At 37.4% G+C, this 18,619-nt stretch overlaps 1 protein-coding gene across 7 annotated transcripts in view; it reads left to right on the forward strand.

Moving 5' to 3' along the window:
- PHOT2 (phototropin 2) overlaps positions 1 to 18,619 on the forward strand; it is a 249,196-nt gene that overhangs the window by 35,155 nt on the left and 195,422 nt on the right. For all 7 annotated transcript variants that reach the window (XM_090019848.1, XM_090019847.1, XM_090019846.1 and 4 more), the window contains 4 exons: positions 3,466 to 3,572; positions 3,795 to 3,844; positions 3,996 to 4,100; positions 5,647 to 5,706. In XM_090019848.1, coding sequence (XP_089875974.1) covers positions 3,466 to 3,572; positions 3,795 to 3,844; positions 3,996 to 4,100; positions 5,647 to 5,706 — 322 coding nt within the window. The remainder of the gene's footprint in view (positions 1 to 3,465; positions 3,573 to 3,794; positions 3,845 to 3,995; positions 4,101 to 5,646; positions 5,707 to 18,619) is intronic.

The following is an 18,619-nucleotide window of genomic DNA, read 5'->3' on the forward strand; positions in this document are numbered from 1 at the left end:
GATCCATGGGTCATCCTCCATGGGATATTTAAGAACACATACTCTACGTTTTTTCCAACCAAAATATTACATGGAATTACACCGACATTCGATTTCTCACTTGAAATCAAGAAAGAAGACCCATACCTTTGATAAAAATTGAAAAATAGAGAAGAATGATGGTGGAACAAGGGTTGTTGGAGAAGAGGAACCCTCTTCCTCTCTCTTTTCCCTACCTCGGGAGGTTGCGTTGTCCCGCGTGTGTACGACTGTAGGCGATATAGGACACGGGCTGCGGGGCACGAGCGGGATCCGGCGTGTGAACTGCAAACCAACAAACAAACATGATTATTAACACCCTGCAAGCATTGACGAAGTTGGGGTTCGAACTTGCAACATCCCAACACAAGGTAACGTGCACTAACTGCTCATGCCAGACGAGCGGAATTCTCGCTGGTTCCACCATAAGAGAATCAGGCAGAGGCATCGCCCTTGCTGGCGGCCAGAAAAGAGAGGCGGTAGGAGGGCGAGCCCCTGCCTATCGAGAACAGAGAGGCGGTAGGGGCATCACCCCTGCCTGCCGGAATCATAGGTGGCAGGGGGCGAGCCTCTGCCTATCAAAAATCGAGTGGCGGCAGGGGACGAACCTCTACCTGCGGGCAACAGAAAGGGAAAGAGGGGTGAATGAGAGAGAGAGGGAGAAGGCACGACAGGGGGCCGCCGACCTCCTGTCGACCTTCCGGCAACCAGAGAGAGGGGGAAGGCGCAACAGGGGTCCGCTGACTTTCTGTCGGCCTTCCGGCAAACAAAGGGAGAGAGAGGGCATGACAAGGCTGTCGGCCCTCTGGCAACAAGCAGAGGAAGAAGGAGGATGTAGTAGGGACCACTGGCCTCCTGTCGACCCTTCGACAGACCCAAACAAAGAGGGGAAAGGCTCGGCAAGGGCCGCCGCCCTCCTGCCAACCTTCTGGCATACCCAAGGGAAAAGGGAAGGGCGCAACAGGGGGTCGTCGGCTCCCTGTCGGCCTTTCGGCGTACAATGAGAGAGAAGGGGGCTACGACAGGGGACTGCCGGCCCTCTGGCGACACAAAGAGAAAAGGAGGGTGCGGCAGGGGGCTGCCGGCCTCCTGTCGACCCTCTGACAGACAGAGGAAGGATGGAAGAAGACGAAGAAACAAAAGAAGAAGAGAGGGTAAGGGGGTTACCTGAGAGTCGGCGGGCATCGGCATCGGGCTCCCTTAAGAGGTGTCGGATGCGAGGTCGTCGGCGCTGAGGTGCGGTCGCCAGTGGCGGAGCCACGGGTGGGCATGGGTGGGCGGTCGCCCACCCTATAATTAGAAACCGAGTCGATTTGGGACTCAGCCGAGTCAACTTGACTCGGTTTCCAACCCCGAGTCTATTGAGACTCGGCCGAGTCAGGAGTCGGGACATTTCAAAAAATTAGGGATTGAGGTTTTCCATTTCATTTTCACCGTTTCATTTGGGCTGCTGCTTCACCCATGCCCACCCCAAGCATCACCGTCGTCTGCCGTCATGCCGAAACGCCGGACCGCCGGTTGAAGGCTTGAAGCTGGTCTGTATCTCTCTCTCTCTCTCTCTTCCCCTTCTTCTTCTTTTTCTTTCTTCCGTTCTCTTTCATGTTTTCTGAACGGTCCCTTTTTTGGGCGTTTTTGAATTTGTTATACGTAAAGAGCTAAACAAGAAATACACAAACACCATTTAGGCCGGATGGTGTTTGTGTATTTCTTGTTTATATTCTTCTAAATTTTGAGACTGAAACCCCAATCTCCCTATTCCATCCCGCTTTCAATATAAGCATCACTCATGCCTCTGAAAACTACCACTCTTTTTCCTTTGATTCTGGGTCTCTGACGTGATGGATCCTCTTCATTCTGCTCCAAACATGGATTTTGCATTGTGGGTGTCTATGTTTCTGCTTGTATTCTCGGTTTTTGTGGGATGGTATGAGAAATTTCCAGAGTACAAATCAAGAGCTTTGTTTCTAACAGGAGAAAGCTATGCAGGTCTTGAACACTATAAATTTGTAGTCTATGTGATGTGATTGTGTTTCTTGATCAGTTCCTCACTAATGACTACTAATAGGGCACTACATACCTCAGTTGGCAAGTGTTCTGCTACACCACAATAGACATTCATCTGGGTTCAAGTTCAACCTCAAGGGCTTAGTTGTGAGTTAACCAGTCTCATTGACATGGCACATGATAAATTACCAATCAATGAAGACCTTGCAAGCCATAACAGAATTGTCAAATATACTGAAGCCCTGAGCCAATAAGTAGTTGGCATTTGGTTTGACTTGGCATGAGTTCGTATTTTCATTCAAGTTGGCAATGCCAATTTTTGTATATAAAGGTTGGTCTTCTGAATTTAAGTTCACTATTTTAAATTTTGGTTTCTTTCTGATTATGTAGATTGGCAATCCTCTTCTCAATATGGCTGTAGACACTGCTGCTACTTATGAATATTTTTGGTCCCATGGGTTGATTTCTGAAGAGACTGGTTCAATCATCAAGAAAGAATGTGATTTCAGCCACTGGTCCAAATAAATGGATCGCCCTTCAAGACCATAGCATTGTCCCCGAGACCCGAAGTCTGCCCACCCAACGAGACTCTTCTGGCTCCGCCACTGGCGGTCGCACGCCGGGAGTGAGAGAGAGAGGAGGAGGGAGGTGTAGGCAATGGAAGCCCTCCTTCCCCTCGACGTGCCTTTAACGGGGATCGGGGAGGAGCCCAACAGGGAAAACCCGAAGGGTTTCTTGTTTCGTTACGTGGAGAGGGAAACACAGAGGCAGGGGGGAAGTTCAGCGCACGGGGGGGGGGGGGGAGGGGGTTAAAAGAAACCCTCATCCCCAATAACCCTAGTGGGTCCGGGTCTGACCCGGCTCCGATTTTTTTTTCTCGAAAAACATGGGTTTTACAGGGATCCAAAACAAAAATTAAATTTTTGTTTGAAAAGCACGAGCATTACAATTTATACCTCTGTATGATATAAGACATTAAAAAAATGCCCCATCATCACTATGTTGACTGCTTATAGTTTATAATCCTTTTTGTTATGTTCATCTGCACCATAGACGATTTGTTGAGATTTGGTTGTTGCTTTGAAAGGAATTGCAATTGTCTATTGCTTGGTGTTTTTGTTGGAAAGAATGAATCTCTATCTTGTACATATTTTTCTTTCTCTAAATTCACAAGCTTTTGCAATTAATAAATTTCCTTGCCTTTAAATTAATTTGAACATTATTAGTTAGAACCATGCTGTGGAAAATGCTTTCACAACCAACTCCAAATAAGCATAATCCTTACACATGCTTCCATGGAGAAAAATGGTCATGTAAAATACTATAAAGTAATTGTCATGTAAAATAATATGGAAGTAATTGTTTCTATTATTATAATAAATTTTATCTGTTTTAGAGAACAAAGTCATACAATAATTTTCTGGTGTAAACTGGATTATGCAGATTTCTTCAAGGACCTGATACTGATCAAGAAGCTGTATCCAAAATAAGAGATGCCATTAGAGAACAAAGGGAGTTCACTGTTCAGCTGATTAATTACACAAAGAGTGGTGAGTTTTTGATGATTCCACAGGTTAACACATGTCATGGGATGGATGGTTTTTGGTTAATTGTAGTTTTTGAGAAATTTGGCTTAGTTTTATGCTTAAGCTTTTGAGTTTTTTACACGAATGATCCAACTGAAGATATGTAAAATTTCATTATTTGGGGATACTATGTTTTGTCTTTGTGCATAGGAGCATATCTTTTGACCATGAATTATGGTCTTGCAGGGAAAAAATTCTGGAATTTATTTCATTTGCAACCCATGCGTGACCATAAGGTGAAATATGGGATAGTCTCTTAATAATTACATTTTTATAATTTTACTATCAATTTTAGCAAATTTTGTGCTTCCTAGGATACTAGTCGTAAGTCATCTTATTCCAACTCTTGTATAGAATCATATGATTGACTGCAACTCTTTTTATTAGGGTGTGCTTCAATACTTCATTGGTGTTCAATTAGATGGAAGTGATCATGTGGAGCCCCTTCAAAATCGTCTTTCAAAGACATCAGAGTGGGAAAGCGCTAAATTGGTAGGCTTTTCTGCTTTCTTCCTCTTGAAGAAAATAGCGGAAAAAAATCATATGCAATTTAAGAAAATTATTGGTTTGGGAATTAAGAAAATGCTACAGTATCACGACATTTTTCAGAAAATCCCTGGACTTTCATTTCATGGTAAACTATTTTAACATCACTCTAGGAAAAACCAACCATTTTCATGAACTTTTAAGATATCAGATATATTTGTGCCTATTGCTGGATGAAGGAAAAAAGATTCAAACAGTTTTTTTGAATTTTGGTCCATAACAAAGCATGTCATATTCAGTGAGTAGCAATAAGGAAAATGTTTAGAGGGAGATGAAATCTTTATCCATGCCATTTATGAGAATTGACAAACTAAGGACATGATCCGGTTTTATAAGCAAAAAAGGGAACAATGGCAAGAATTGCTTCAATGCAGCAGATCGACCTCTTTTGTGCTATAGATGGCTGCAAAACAGGGTCTGCTGAAGTATAAGAGGAGAGACGGAGAGGAGAAGAGAAAAGTAAGAGAAGAAGAGTAGAAGACGTTGGAGAGGAAAAAGCATCTGGGTCTCTCGACCCCTTTCCTTTTTACTAAAAAGCATTGTAGATACAAAATGGGGAATGACAAAAATAGCCCCCAGCAACATAAGTATGTCTAAAATAAGTTCAGCAAAGGTCCAAAAAACAGTCAAGTCTATTGGGCACCTATCTTTTTTCTCAACACAATGTTTCTCTCGCTCTTCTTTTTTCTCTGTATCGGGGACATGAACCCAAAATCCTTTGACTGTAGTAGACTAGTATTGTGACCTTATCCATTCTAGTTATCTTATTCGACACAATGCGATTAGTGATCATGTAAATTTGAGAAGTATAAAGTAAATGAAAAATATATAACAAGCATGGGAAGAGCTCAAAAAGGCACCCTTATCAAGATAAACATAAGCAACTAGGGATTTACTATGCTACTACAGAAACTAATATGGTTATAGGTAGACTGCAAATGGTTCCATTGTCCTTTTGAGTACAAGTGTTATCCACTGCAGATTATCATATTTTGAAATGGTGACAATAAGTCATGCCACTCTGGCAGGCCTAGACTACTGGCAGATTGTAGATTGGTACTGGTCCAACTAAGCTAGTACAATGGGCTGTCCTCATTTAGGATTGGGCCTCATTCCAAAGGCCCCTCAGACCTTTTCCTATTATTGGGAGTCGATTTTATCGCAATATTATTTGATCCTTTTTGGTTCATGAAGTAGGAGCAATTAGATGTCAATAGAATGTGATATTTACCTCATGCAATCCTTTTTCTTATGCTTCACAAGATTCATAGATGCACATTATATTTATGAAATATTAATGCACCTGAATTGGCTATAGTTATGGATCTTATCAAATTTTAGAAGTGAAATCTAGGCACCAGTAAACAACTAAATATTGCTAGTGAAAAGATCATGCTCAAATGTCCTGAATAATATAATATAGGTAAACTAGTGCATTATTGCAATGTTGGTTGATGGAAAACGTGCTTATTAACAATCTGTTGTTGTTCAGGTCAAAGCCACAGCTGAAAATGTCGATGAAGCAGTTCGTGAACTCCCAGATGCCAATTTGGTAAGGTACATGTTTCTTGTGCTGGAAAAGATTTTTGTAGCGAGTAGAGAACTGTTTGCCTGTTTTCTGTTTTTGCATCTTTTTATTTATGCTGGGTTTCTGCAAAAACAATGAACAACTTGCAACATAGAGAAGGAAATCCATACCCATTTTCAACTAGGGAATAAAGCATTTATTAGTTAATTCTTTTGAGATAAAAATGAGCCATCAAACATGGTAAATCATCATCAAACTCATGTTACTGCAAGACATTACAGTCTATTGGTGAATAGTTCAAGGATGAAGCCACCATTGGTTTTAAACCGCTTGGGAATATCAGACAGTAGATATGTGATTGTACTTAACATCAATGATATTGGAAAGGACTTTCTATCTTTTATTCTAAAGATTACTGGCCAAGGAAAAATTGGCATGCCTTTTATGTTTCTTACACGATACTTGATATTTAACCCAATACCATTCTATGTTTGCCACTAGAAGTTGATGTATTTTAAATCACCTCATTTTCTTTTTTTGGTAATTATATTTTTGTAGTTATACATCATGGGCAAGACAGATCAATGCTTACCATAGTAACAAGTCGGTTATATTTTGAGTTTTACATATTTTTGTTGCAATACGTGAGTTCCACCAAAAGGTTATGATAACTTATCAATTGTTTTTGAATCACACATTATTATTTTATTTGTCTATTTATTGTTTTAAATTTAATTTATTTTTATTAAATAATCAGTTTTTTCTTGATATTTTCTCCCAGATCAAACATTTTCTCAGCCAAAATGTCATGAACATGTTAGCATCTATGTCACATAGGTGTGGGTGTGGGTATGGGTGCGGATGTGGCGATGCGACACTTTAAAAAAACTTGGGTGCATGGGTGCGGGGAGTATATATATATATATATATATATAATTCTTAACACTTTTAAGTTAACACTACGTGTATTTGTGTGCATTTATGTATTTATATGTATAATATAGATAAAAATGAACTTGATTAGGGTTAAATGAATATACTTTTGGATAGAAATGGACCTCAGTGTGGTTGACTTCACCTAACACAAAGGAAGTTGTGTCCAAGTGTCGCACGTGCTTGGGTGCTGGTGCGACGCGGGTGTGGTGCCCTGTTAGAAGAGTCCGTGTGACATAGGTTAACATCTGAAGTCCATGGACATTGACAACAACAAAAATGTATAGATATATAAATTTTATTATGTATGTATATATGCATGCATGGATGCAGTGTAATGAAATGAGGATCTTCCACGAAAGCACAAATGCTTGTAATCGGTGTCCATTAAAGACACTACCATCATGACCCACAAAAGGGTATAAAAGGAATAACACAAAGATAAAATAATAAACTTTATTTCATTCACATGAAAATGCTTAAGAAGCATTGATACATTGAGGAGGGGGAACACCTCTATTTATATACATTGAGAGAGTGAGAGAAGGGAACATAAGAGGACTAGCTCCAACGGCTAACTCAAAACTAGTCAATGGTTTGACTAGTTTTGAGTCTAGTTCAATATGAACTAGACAAGCTAAAAAATACAGAAATAAAGCAAAAATAAAATAAAAGAAGAAAAATAAATAAATAAAATAATTATATATAATATAATATATAATAAAATATATTATATTATATATAATTATATACACTTTTTAACATGCAGGCATGTATGTAATATGTATTTATGTATGCACATATGCATGCATTTTTGCATGCATTATATGCACATGTTTGTTGTACAACTTATGATAATTCTTGGAGAAGGAAGAAAGAAGATGAGCCTTGTTGAGAGAGAGATCTAGTCCCAACAGATTCTTCTTAGAGTGGAGGGTGCACGTTTTCTCTCTTATTAATATAGGAAGCCTTAATTAAGGCAACATCAAAAAGTTAATACTATTTAGGTATTGTGACAAATTGACAATGCCACTCTAAGTAGTGTCACATAGGAAATGTACACAAGTGAAATAAACAAAAGAAATATAACACGACAAAGTAATCAAATAATATAAGAAGGCATATGAAACAGCCAACGCATATCCCTAGGTGCTTTGTGATGTAAATGATGAAAATGGCATTGTAGTTCAATGTACTCGGTCTAATACTTCCCCTCAAGTTGTGTATCTCGCTCCAACATGCACAACTTGCCTTTCATAAATCTAAATTTGTCTAGAGTGTCCTTTTGCGAATATATCCACTACTTGTATCTTTGAACTCAATACTCTGTCTTGAGTTATTCATTTTCCACTTTTTCATGTATAAAATGATAGTTCAATTTCAATATGCTTACATCTATCATTGAACACTGTATTTACAACTAGGATGATGCACTTTTGCTATCATAATAATGGCTCACTCATATTCTAAATCATGTAAAATATTATTAGTCTGCACAGTTTTTTATATTATCCCTGATAGAGTTATATATTCTGCTTCTATGATTGATGTAGCCACACCCTTTTGCTTCTTACTATTCCATGATATTATGTATATGTTGTATGCCCCATGAATATGCAATAACCAAAAACTAATCTTTGTGAATCGGGATTTCCTGCCTGATCTGCATCAGAGAAGCCAAATAGTGAGCCTATTTTCATGTGTCTCAACTTAATTTCATGATATATGAGTCCATGTGATACATATTTCTAACCACAGTCACCAATATCATCGATATTTTGAAAATATTGCGATATTATTAGCATTTTCAGCTGGGCTGATAATATCAATAAAATATCACAATCTTTCCAAAATATTGCAATATTATCGTGATATTTTTGTGATATTACAAAAAACTTATTTTTATATATTTTAAGTTCAGTTTTTCTATTTTTTGGTTTCTTTTGTACTTTAAAAACTTGTTTCTTTATATTTTTTTGCAAGAAAAATAATAGAAAACCTATTATTTTTCTATCTTTCTTATTATCATTTATATTTTCTTTATTTTTAAAGCTTCCAAGATTTTCCTGAGAATATTCATTTTTTTAGAATATCTCCGAGAAAAATCTTTGCTAAGAAATTACCTTGAAGGATACAGGTGACTATGGTTCTAACGTATCTCAATATCCTCTTCAAAGCTTCTAGGTAAAGGTTTGTTGGGCAATGCATAAACTGACATGATTTCTTAACTGCATAGGCAATGTTAGTTTTCATAATAGTTAAGTGTTGTAAAGCTCTATCCATATTCCTAAGCAGTGTTGCATTTTCTAATTCTTCATCATATCTAGATATATTTTTTTTAGTGTAAGTAGGTGTAGATGGTCTTGAAGTTATTGAAGTTAAAACTTTTAGTATATCCAAATTACCTTTTTTTTTGGTGGGAGTCCCATGCTTCATTTTATCCTTACCAATTTCTATGTTGAGGAAATATCTCAAAGTTCTCAAATCTTTCATCTTAAATTTTTTTACATAAAAGGGCCTTAATTCATCAATCAATGCTTTTATATCTCCATTACATATAACAGGATGAAGAAGATGATCTTAACTACATGATATGTGAAGAGAGCATTGTCTAAAATGGATCTTTTGAAATCTATATCTTTCATGGCATTGTGGATCCTTTGGAAAAATTGTGTGAGACTCATTTTGATCCATAGATAGGTCTTCCCAATTTGTACACAAATATTCTCAGGTCTGCCTGATAAAATTCCATTAGGTTGTTTTATGTACACTTCTCTCTTTATCTCTCCATGAAATAATGCATTTTTTAACATTGAGTTGATACAACTTTTAGCCAACAAATAATGCTAATGATAAACCAACACGAACAATAACTATCTAAACCACAAGGCTAAAAGTTTCTTCATGGTCCATACCATATTTTTGGTTGAATCCCTTGGCTACTAATTTAGCTTTGTGTCTCTCTAATAATCCATATGATTTATACTTCACGTTGTGGATGTATTACTCCTGTCTATACTTCTACCATGTGGTCTTGGGACTATTGTCCGTGTGTGATTGAGATGAACGGGTTCTATTTCCTCAACCATAGCATCTAACTCATGTTTGCCTGATAAAATTCCATTAGGTTGTTTGATGTACACTTCTCTCTTTATCTCTCTATGAAATAATGCATTTTTTAACATTGAGTTGATACAACTTTTAGCCAACAAATAATGCTAATGATAAACCAACACGAACAATAACTATCTAAACCACAAGGCTAAAAGTTTCTTCATGGTCCATACCATATTTTTGGTTGAATCCCTTGGCTACTAATTTAGCTTTGTGTCTCTCTAATATTCCATATGATTTATACTTCACGTTGTGGATGTATTACTCCTGTCTATACTTCTACCATGGGGTCTTGGGACTATTGTCCGTGTGTGATTGAGATGAACGGGTTCTATTTCCTCAACCATAGCATCTAACTCATGTTTGCCTGATAAAATTCCATTAGGTTGTTTGATGTACACTTCTCTCTTTATCTCTCCATGAAATAATGCATTTTTTAACATTGAGTTGATACAACTTTTAGCCAACAAATAATGCTAATGATAAACCAACACGAACAATAACTATCTAAACCACAAGGCTAAAAGTTTCTTCATGGTCCATACCATATTTTTGGTTGAATCCCTTGGCTACTAATTTAGCTTTGTGTCTCTCTAATATTCCATATGATTTATACTTCACGTTGTGGATGTATTACTCCTGTCTATACTTCTACCATGGGGTCTTGGGACTATTGTCCGTGTGTGATTGAGATGAACGGGTTCTATTTCCTCAACCATAGCATCTAACTCATGTTTTATCATTAACTGCTTGTTGATAAAAAACTGACTCTTGAAAATGTGTTTTAAACTCGTGGATGAAGTGTAACAACCCCAAACTGACCCTCGAAAAATGCGTATTTTTTTACATTACGAAAAATATCCTAGGGACCCGAGGCACATTATAGATTTAATTTACACTTCCCAACAATAATTCCAGACATAATATAAATCAAATCATGAACTGAAATTGAATTTTTTTAAATCAAATAATCCCCACTAAGGGTTTATATAGTTCCCCAAAACAAAAACAAAATATCTCCTATACGTCAGAACCCTAGCTACCAGATCATAACCCTTGTGTCTTCCAGCCAGCTCGTCTCTCCATCATAGTGCCTCAGTACTTGAAAAAGATTTTTAAAAATTGAGTAAGAACCGAAGTTCTTGTACGAGACCCTCTCCAAATTCAACAGTAAAGAATTTAACATTGATCAAATCAAACATAAGTTTAAGAGGGCTCTACGAACAACACTCATTCAGAACAACTTACAATTTAAGCAGTTCAAATAAAACAATTACCAATTTCATGCTACGTTAAACAATTAGGGATGCATGAATAACTTTTTAAGTTCAATTATCAAAATTGCTTTTGCATGCATGTCCCAATTTAATGCACACAATTTAATTTTCACTTTCTTAAAACCTGTAGATACTAAAAAATGGGTAAAATTTCTAAGGTTTAAGAAAATTTTTAGTGGTAGCTCAACACACAATTTGTATTTTATTTATTGGGTCCTACACTTGTTCCTTGACCGATATAAAGAATCATCACTATCAATCGGAACATTAGAATTATCACCTAATATTGAGACGACAATGAAATTAACATTCATTGACGCCACTTTCTTGGTATACCAATAACTACAACTGAGTCAACAACACCATCCTCAGTCAAAGTGACAGAAATTTTCTACAACCGTGGCTGAGAATACAAACCACACATCAGGTTCTTGGGGGCAAAACACACACACACGGTGTTTAGTATCCTCATGGTCCCCATAACCCCACTCTATGGTTTCTACCCTTTTAGAGGGACGCCAAGGAAGAAAATTATTACACTGTTTGGTCTCTTTTGCTATTCTTAATTAATTAAGGGTTCTTTACACAAGAACAATTATGCAAATCATCATGCAATAACAAATTCGGGTCATTGCCCTATTATTTCAACAATGTAATTAATTCAAAAACAATACCAAAATCGTTTTGCAATGCATTTATAATTTACTATTTCATGAGCAACACATGCTCCTGGCCTCCAAAGGCCCATAAGTAGTTCACACATAATCACTATACAATTGAACAACAATTTAAATGACATTGCAAATTTCAATTAACATAAATCACAAAGATATTGAGATTGGTGTTCACAATGCAACATGAATGCATATTCACAGCAAATAAATGAAAGCAAATTGAACCAAGCTTAACAATTTTACCATGTCCACAGGGAATCCAAATCTTTTCAACCATTCCAATATAACTGGGAAATCAAAACATCTAAAATCTTTAGATTTACTAACTGTCCAAGGCAGAACAGTTTTAACATTTTCTAATGGAAAGCAAAGTTCTGAGCATCTGAAAAATTTATAGTCCAATTTGATTTTCCAAACAGATTTCTTTTACATGCCAGAAATCAGATTTGTATGACGTTGTTATCGTCGCGAAATTTTTCCCCAGTCTTCCCTTCCTTGCGGAAGAGAGAGAGAGGAAAACGCTTTCGCGCTTCAAACTTTGACCGGATTTTGGAAATTGTTTTGAAATACTCGCCTCCGTTTTTAAAAATTGCGGGAAAATCCATGGGATGGGGCTCGACCTGTCGGTACGAGGTTCGACCGTTCCTGCCGCCTTTAACAGGGGTAATCGAACCAAGGACCAAAATCGTGCTTGACTTAGTTAAATTATCAAAGTTATGTTCTATCCTAAATGCACAGAGAATTCAGGCATGTGCTATGAGATTTTGGAAAATGTAGCTTGGAAAAACATGATGTATGCTTGGAAAATATTTGGAGTTGAAAAGATTCTCTTAGGAAAAAGATGAAAGTCAATTTCTCAGGAAAACTCATCTGAAGAAAAGGGTTTTTGAAGTCACGGGAAAGTTCATGAAGTTGTGGGAAAATCCTGAATGGTTGAAAATCCTGGGAAAATGGAAGTGATTCTTTAGAAAAGATGAACCTTTTGAAAGGGGAAACACTTCTTAGGAAAACTTGGACTTTGAGAGTTTTCTTAGGAAAATGATAGAAAATTTATAGGAAAACTCATTGGAGAAGGAATTCAAAACTTGGGGAATCGAAATCCTGGGAATTTTACCTTTTTAAATACTTGGAAATCGGTTTTGGATCTTGGAGAAAGATTGGAAAACTCTTTTGAATCTCTTAAGAAAATATCATTTTCCAGGGAAAACTGCGGAAAACTTTGTCTTTGGAAAACCGATTTTTGAAAAATCCTTAGAGTTTCTTGAGAAATCGATTTCTTGAGAATGAAGTTTTCTTGAGAAAATCTTGAGAAAATCAATGATTTCATGATGCAAATGACATGAGTAAATGAATGCACTTTGAAAAGATTTTCTGAGGAATTGGTTGGAAAATGTGCATTAAGTCCAAATAAATCCTTCACATATTCTGACTGTGGCCATGAATATGTTCAGAATTTAGTTGATTTGATGCACATGATTTTGAAAACTTTGGAAATATGATGTGCATTTTAAGATAGCCTAAGAGTGTAGACTCAATGTGACTAGTAGAAAGATGATGGATCTGGGTCTCGTCCATATTCCGACTAGGGCCGTAAATATGGATCCCACCGAGTCCATCAACTCCCTAAGAGTTGGTGCACGTGCCATTCGTGAACATCCATAGTGCTTTTGAAATAAAATGCATGAATCATAGAAACAGGATATTGCATAAAATCAAACTATATGATATGCATCCTAGTCTAAGCAGGAAATTAAATCTCTTATTCCAAAATTTACATTATTACATCACTAAATAAAGGAAATAAAAGAAATTTGCAGACTTCAGCTCCTTCTTTGGAATGTCCCTGCCAAGCTTGAAATAAAGTTAGCTCAAATATGTGGGTTTTTCCAAGATTTTCCAATAATATTATGAAATTATTGGATTTAATTGGATATAAACCCTATTCTCATGCTTCCTTGATATTTTGAAATGATGAAAACGCTAGAAATTCAGTGAAAAACAATTTGAAATTCGGAATTGAGGTTAAAATGACCAAAATACCCCTAATTATAAAGTTATACCTTTAAAATCAGGGTTTTTGAAGGAAAACTTGGTAAAATTGAGATTTTGAAATTCAAATTGAATCCAATGATGATGAAATGCAGTAAGAGATATGATGACATGCTGCTAGACACATTAAGACTGTAAAATCAGAATTTGGTATTTTGCAATTTATCAAAAATAACGATTTTCGCTTGTTTTTCGCTTGGATCCGGGTCCTGCGGGACCCTGTTTTGGTATTATGGATGATCCAAACCTCAAATGGATTTCAAATTGCACCAAATTCGGTATGAAGCATCTAAACACTCTGATAAACAACCTAGAATGCTAAAAATCACGAAATGATATGATTTAAATGCTAAAATTTAAGGAAAGTCCTAAAATGATGGATTTTACCTATGGATCCGAACCAAATGCAATGCCTAATATGATAATGCAAGATTCATACCATGGAAACTTCTGATATTTTGCAGACTGCTAAAAGACCCGAAATGGAACAATTTTGGTTTTTATAGCCTCGGGATTTGAGCCATGGTGAGTTCAATAACAGGGATTTAGTTCAGACAGAGGTAAAAATCACACTAATCTGATGTAAAATGTTAAACAAATACAAAACGGCCATGAAAATTTATGAAATTAATCAGAGTTATGCACGACACCTACATGAACAACTTTTATGTTTATGACTTCGGCATTTGATCAACGGAAACACAAATAAAAATATAACTATTTCTGCCTAAACTAACAGAACAGACAAATGTAGCAAAACAAGGGGCTGACAAAAAAAATCCGAAGCAGGGGTCAACACTGTTCTAAAAATCACAGGCTTTCAGATTCAAACAGAGGACATCTCGGACACCACTTTCACTTTTTACAGTTTCGGATTTGGAGCAACACACAAAGAGAAACCATAGACCTAAGTCGATCCAAGATCTCAGAGGCCCAAATTAGGCTCTGACACGTGTACCGACATCTCGGATTTTTTTCAGACATTAAAAAAAAATCAAAAAAATCTGATAAAATCATGTTAAAAACTAGACATTTTTCCGAGTTCAAAACATCTTTCGGATCGGAAATCGGATCTCCCATGAGGGATATCTCGATTTTACAAGTCGGAAAATGACTTTCAAAACGTATCCCGGGTAACAAAACCCGACTTGCCATTTTGAACGTTTACCACAGTAAACAAATTCAAATGCCTCCGAATTTTTGGCAAAATTTCAGGGACACCTAAGGGCGCATTCCGTGATTTTTTTGGGATTTTTAATAAAAAACAAATGCATGAAATGACGTGTGGACTGACTGACAAAAACAGAGACCTACTGAAAATAAGCAGAATTGAAATAAAGGCTAAATTAATCCTAATTAATTCATGAAATATGCTAAATGAATGAAATAAAATGCAAATTAAACCTAGCTAACTATATGAATGTTAAAATCATCAAGGAAGCATAATGAAACATTTTTATATATGTCGTTTTATGAGAATAGCTCAATCCATCCCTCGGATGAGCTTTTTCTTAAAACGACTCCCGATTCGGATTATAGAATCACATCAAGGGGAAAAGAAGTGCACCTTGTTTCGTTACGCAGCGTAGGAGCTCTTGAAATGGGCAGCTATCACGAGCTTCCTTCGTTCTTCGCTCCGAGCTTCGGATGGTCCACCAAAATCGAGCTCTGTTGGAATCGGATTGGCCACAGCACGAGCTCTACTCCACCCTCTTCAATGCACCAAAGGGGGCACGATTTCCAAGGTTCAAAATCTAATTCTAGGAAGGCTAGGTCGGATTTTCCAAGTTCACCAGAGCCAAAAAAAATGATCTCCTATGCTGGACATGGAGCCTTGTTTTTATAGATTTTCTGAAAAAAAATTGAATTTCAAACAGGCTGGATCTGAGCCCTCCATGTGGCGCCATCTCAGGGGGTGTCATCTGAGGGGTTTGAAATTCGAATTTGTCTTCTGCAGGGAGCCCTCAGGTGGCGCCACCTCAAAAGGCTATTTTGATTTTTTTGAGAAAAATAAAAAATGGAAATTTTGTGGGTGAGACACCTCAGCAGGGGGAATTTGGAATTTTTCAAAAGTTAGCTTGATTCTCTCTGCAGGGAGCTCCCAGAAGGCGCCACCTCAGAGGGTGCTCTCTTGGAATTTGAAATTCAAACTCACCTTTTGTAGGGAGTCCTCAGGTGGCGCCACCTCATGGTGGGCTACCTTTATTAAAAATAAAATAAAAATAAAAATGGAGCCAAGTGGAGTCCTGGAATGGTGCCACCTCAAAAGGTGTTTGACACATGTCAGAAAGACAGAGCAGTGGGCTCAGAAGGCGCCACCTCAGAGGAATTTGAATTTTGCTTTTTCTGGTGAAAGGAGATCTGGACATGTGGCAGTCCAGGATGGTTCCAAGTGTCAGCCTGCTGGAGGAGGTTCTTCAGATGGCGCCACCTCAGAGGAGAATTCGAATTTCAAATGGAGGTTGGCCCTGGAGGAATGGAGGATGGACATGTGGCGCCACCTCAGGGTGGCTCCTACAATGCCATGTGGCAAGAGGGAGGAAAAAGAGGGCAGTGACATGTGTCTCCTACTTTTCTGAAAGAAGTAGGGAGAAGACATGTGTCAGGCTACTTTTTCTGAAAGAAGCAGAGAATGACACGTGGCAGAGGGGAGAGAAGGTGGGCCAAGCCATGTGGCGCCATCTCAGACAGGATGAAAAAGGTAGGAGTTCTTGATTTTCGCCACCTATGGGAATTTTTGAATATTTGAATTCTAGCTTTTCTGAAGAAAGCAGAAAATGACACATGGCACTTGCTTTTTCTGAGGAAATGAGAGCTTGCCATGTGTCCTCTGCAGGAGACACTCCAGATGGCGCCACCTCAGAGGAGACAAGCCTACTTTTTCTGTAGGAATTTAGGAGTGACACATGTTTCCTACTTTTCTGAAAAAAATAGGGAGAGGACATGTGTCGGGCTACTTTTCTAGAAGGAAGGAGGGGTTGACACGTGTCCCCTGCAGGAGACACACTTCAAGTGGCGCCACCTCAGAGGAGACAAACTCCACTTTTTCTAGACAGGACAACCTATGACACTTGGCATCTCCTGGTAGTCTTTGAAATGACACATGGCGCAGGATGGATACTGACACATGGCAGACATGTGGCGGCTTCTTAAGGTAGCCCCACACTGACACTTGGCAGAAGAGGGAGGGTGACATGTGGCACCGACTCTAGGTGAACCCTATGCTGACACATGGCATGTAAATGGGAGGAGAGAGAAAAGACAAGTGGCACCAATCCAGGGGACAAGGCTCCTATATTTTTGGGTTTTTCAAAATTCAAATTTTCAAAAGAAAAGCTTGTGTGACACCACCTCAGTGTGGGTCCCACATTGCTTCTTTATTGAAATAAGGATAAAACAACAACTTCTTTTTGGAATTTTCATAAAATCTGGACTAATGGGCAAAACAGGAATTTTGGAAAGAGTTGGCCCTTGTGGGGCGATTTTGTAAAAGAAAGATATTTGAAATTGTCAAAAAGGGCAAAATCTAAGGTGAAGTGACTGAAATCCATATTGAAAACTATCCAGATCGTTTTCCTGAGAAAATATTTTGAAATTCAGAGCCCTAGGGGTAAAATGGGAAGAATTGATAATTTTGAAGACCCAGGGTTTTGAAATCAATTTTGAAAATAGTTAAAATTCGAATCTGGATTGAAAATTTTGAAATCAAGAGTTCTGGACCTCGAAATGACATGCTGTGCAGTGCAGTGATTTGAAATGCTCATGCAATGATATGCAATGTCATGTCTTATGAAATGGAATCTTGAACCAAGACTTGAGGATTCCTGTCTTCTGTCAGGAGTAAGATTTTGACTATCTGAGACAAAATAGAGAAATTTTGAGAGTTGCAGATGAAATTTAGACTTTTGCAAGGTCCGGGCTCAGAAAATGACCATTTTGCCCTCCAGCGATTTCAGAGGCTGGATGTTGATGCTTGGTGGAAATGTTGGGGAGGTGAGTGAAAATTTGGGGTGTTTACAGACGTACCAAAATTCAGTATTTTCTTTTATAATATGTCAAACTTACCTTTAGAATCATCTTTAATTAAATATTCAAAACTCAACTTAAATACGCAGCATGAACATGATTTAAAACATGGTATGAACATGGATCTAAAACTTGACACGATATGACGAAAAACCACATAAGCGCGCATCCAAGTATCATAAATCAACACATGCGTGAATCAATAAATCTAAGCTTGACAGATTAAAAATTCTATCCTAGACATATATATATATTCAACACTTATAGAGGATTTAATAAATCAGATTTTTATCAAACAAAACTAGTTTTCATGTGACTAAAGGATTCAATATATATTTTATTTGTTGAACAGGGACAAAACTTCCATAATTTGTTGTCATTATATATATATATATATATATATATATATATATATATATATATATATATATATATATATATATATATATATATATATATATATATATATATCCTAAGGTTTGATCAGCTGGCAGGAACTACTCGACACCCACCAAAATCAGGTTTCTGATTTACATACATACCAATTTTGGTTGCATCTCAAACACTCGTTCCTGGCAGAAATCCAGGTTCAAATCATGACCCAAATCCATTCTTAGTCTTACAAGGCATGAAACGCAGATCTGGACTCTTTAGAGATCGGGGTGGTTATATATACAGTGATGTTCAACTAATGTAGAAACCAAATACATATAAATGTGTATCTAAACAACTATTTATGTCAACTAGATCCCCATTTGATTGGTAGTACCCTTTTTATCTGTAAATGAACCTGACAAAACCAGATCCAATCATGTTGGGTTTATTAGTGCATACCTCTGAACCGAGTCCAATCTGTTGCATCTG

This window comes from Nuphar pumila, chromosome 10 (assembly GCF_984573655.1).
Source record: "Nuphar pumila chromosome 10, dmNupPumi1.hap1.1, whole genome shotgun sequence".
NCBI lineage: Eukaryota > Viridiplantae > Streptophyta > Magnoliopsida > Nymphaeales > Nymphaeaceae > Nuphar > Nuphar pumila.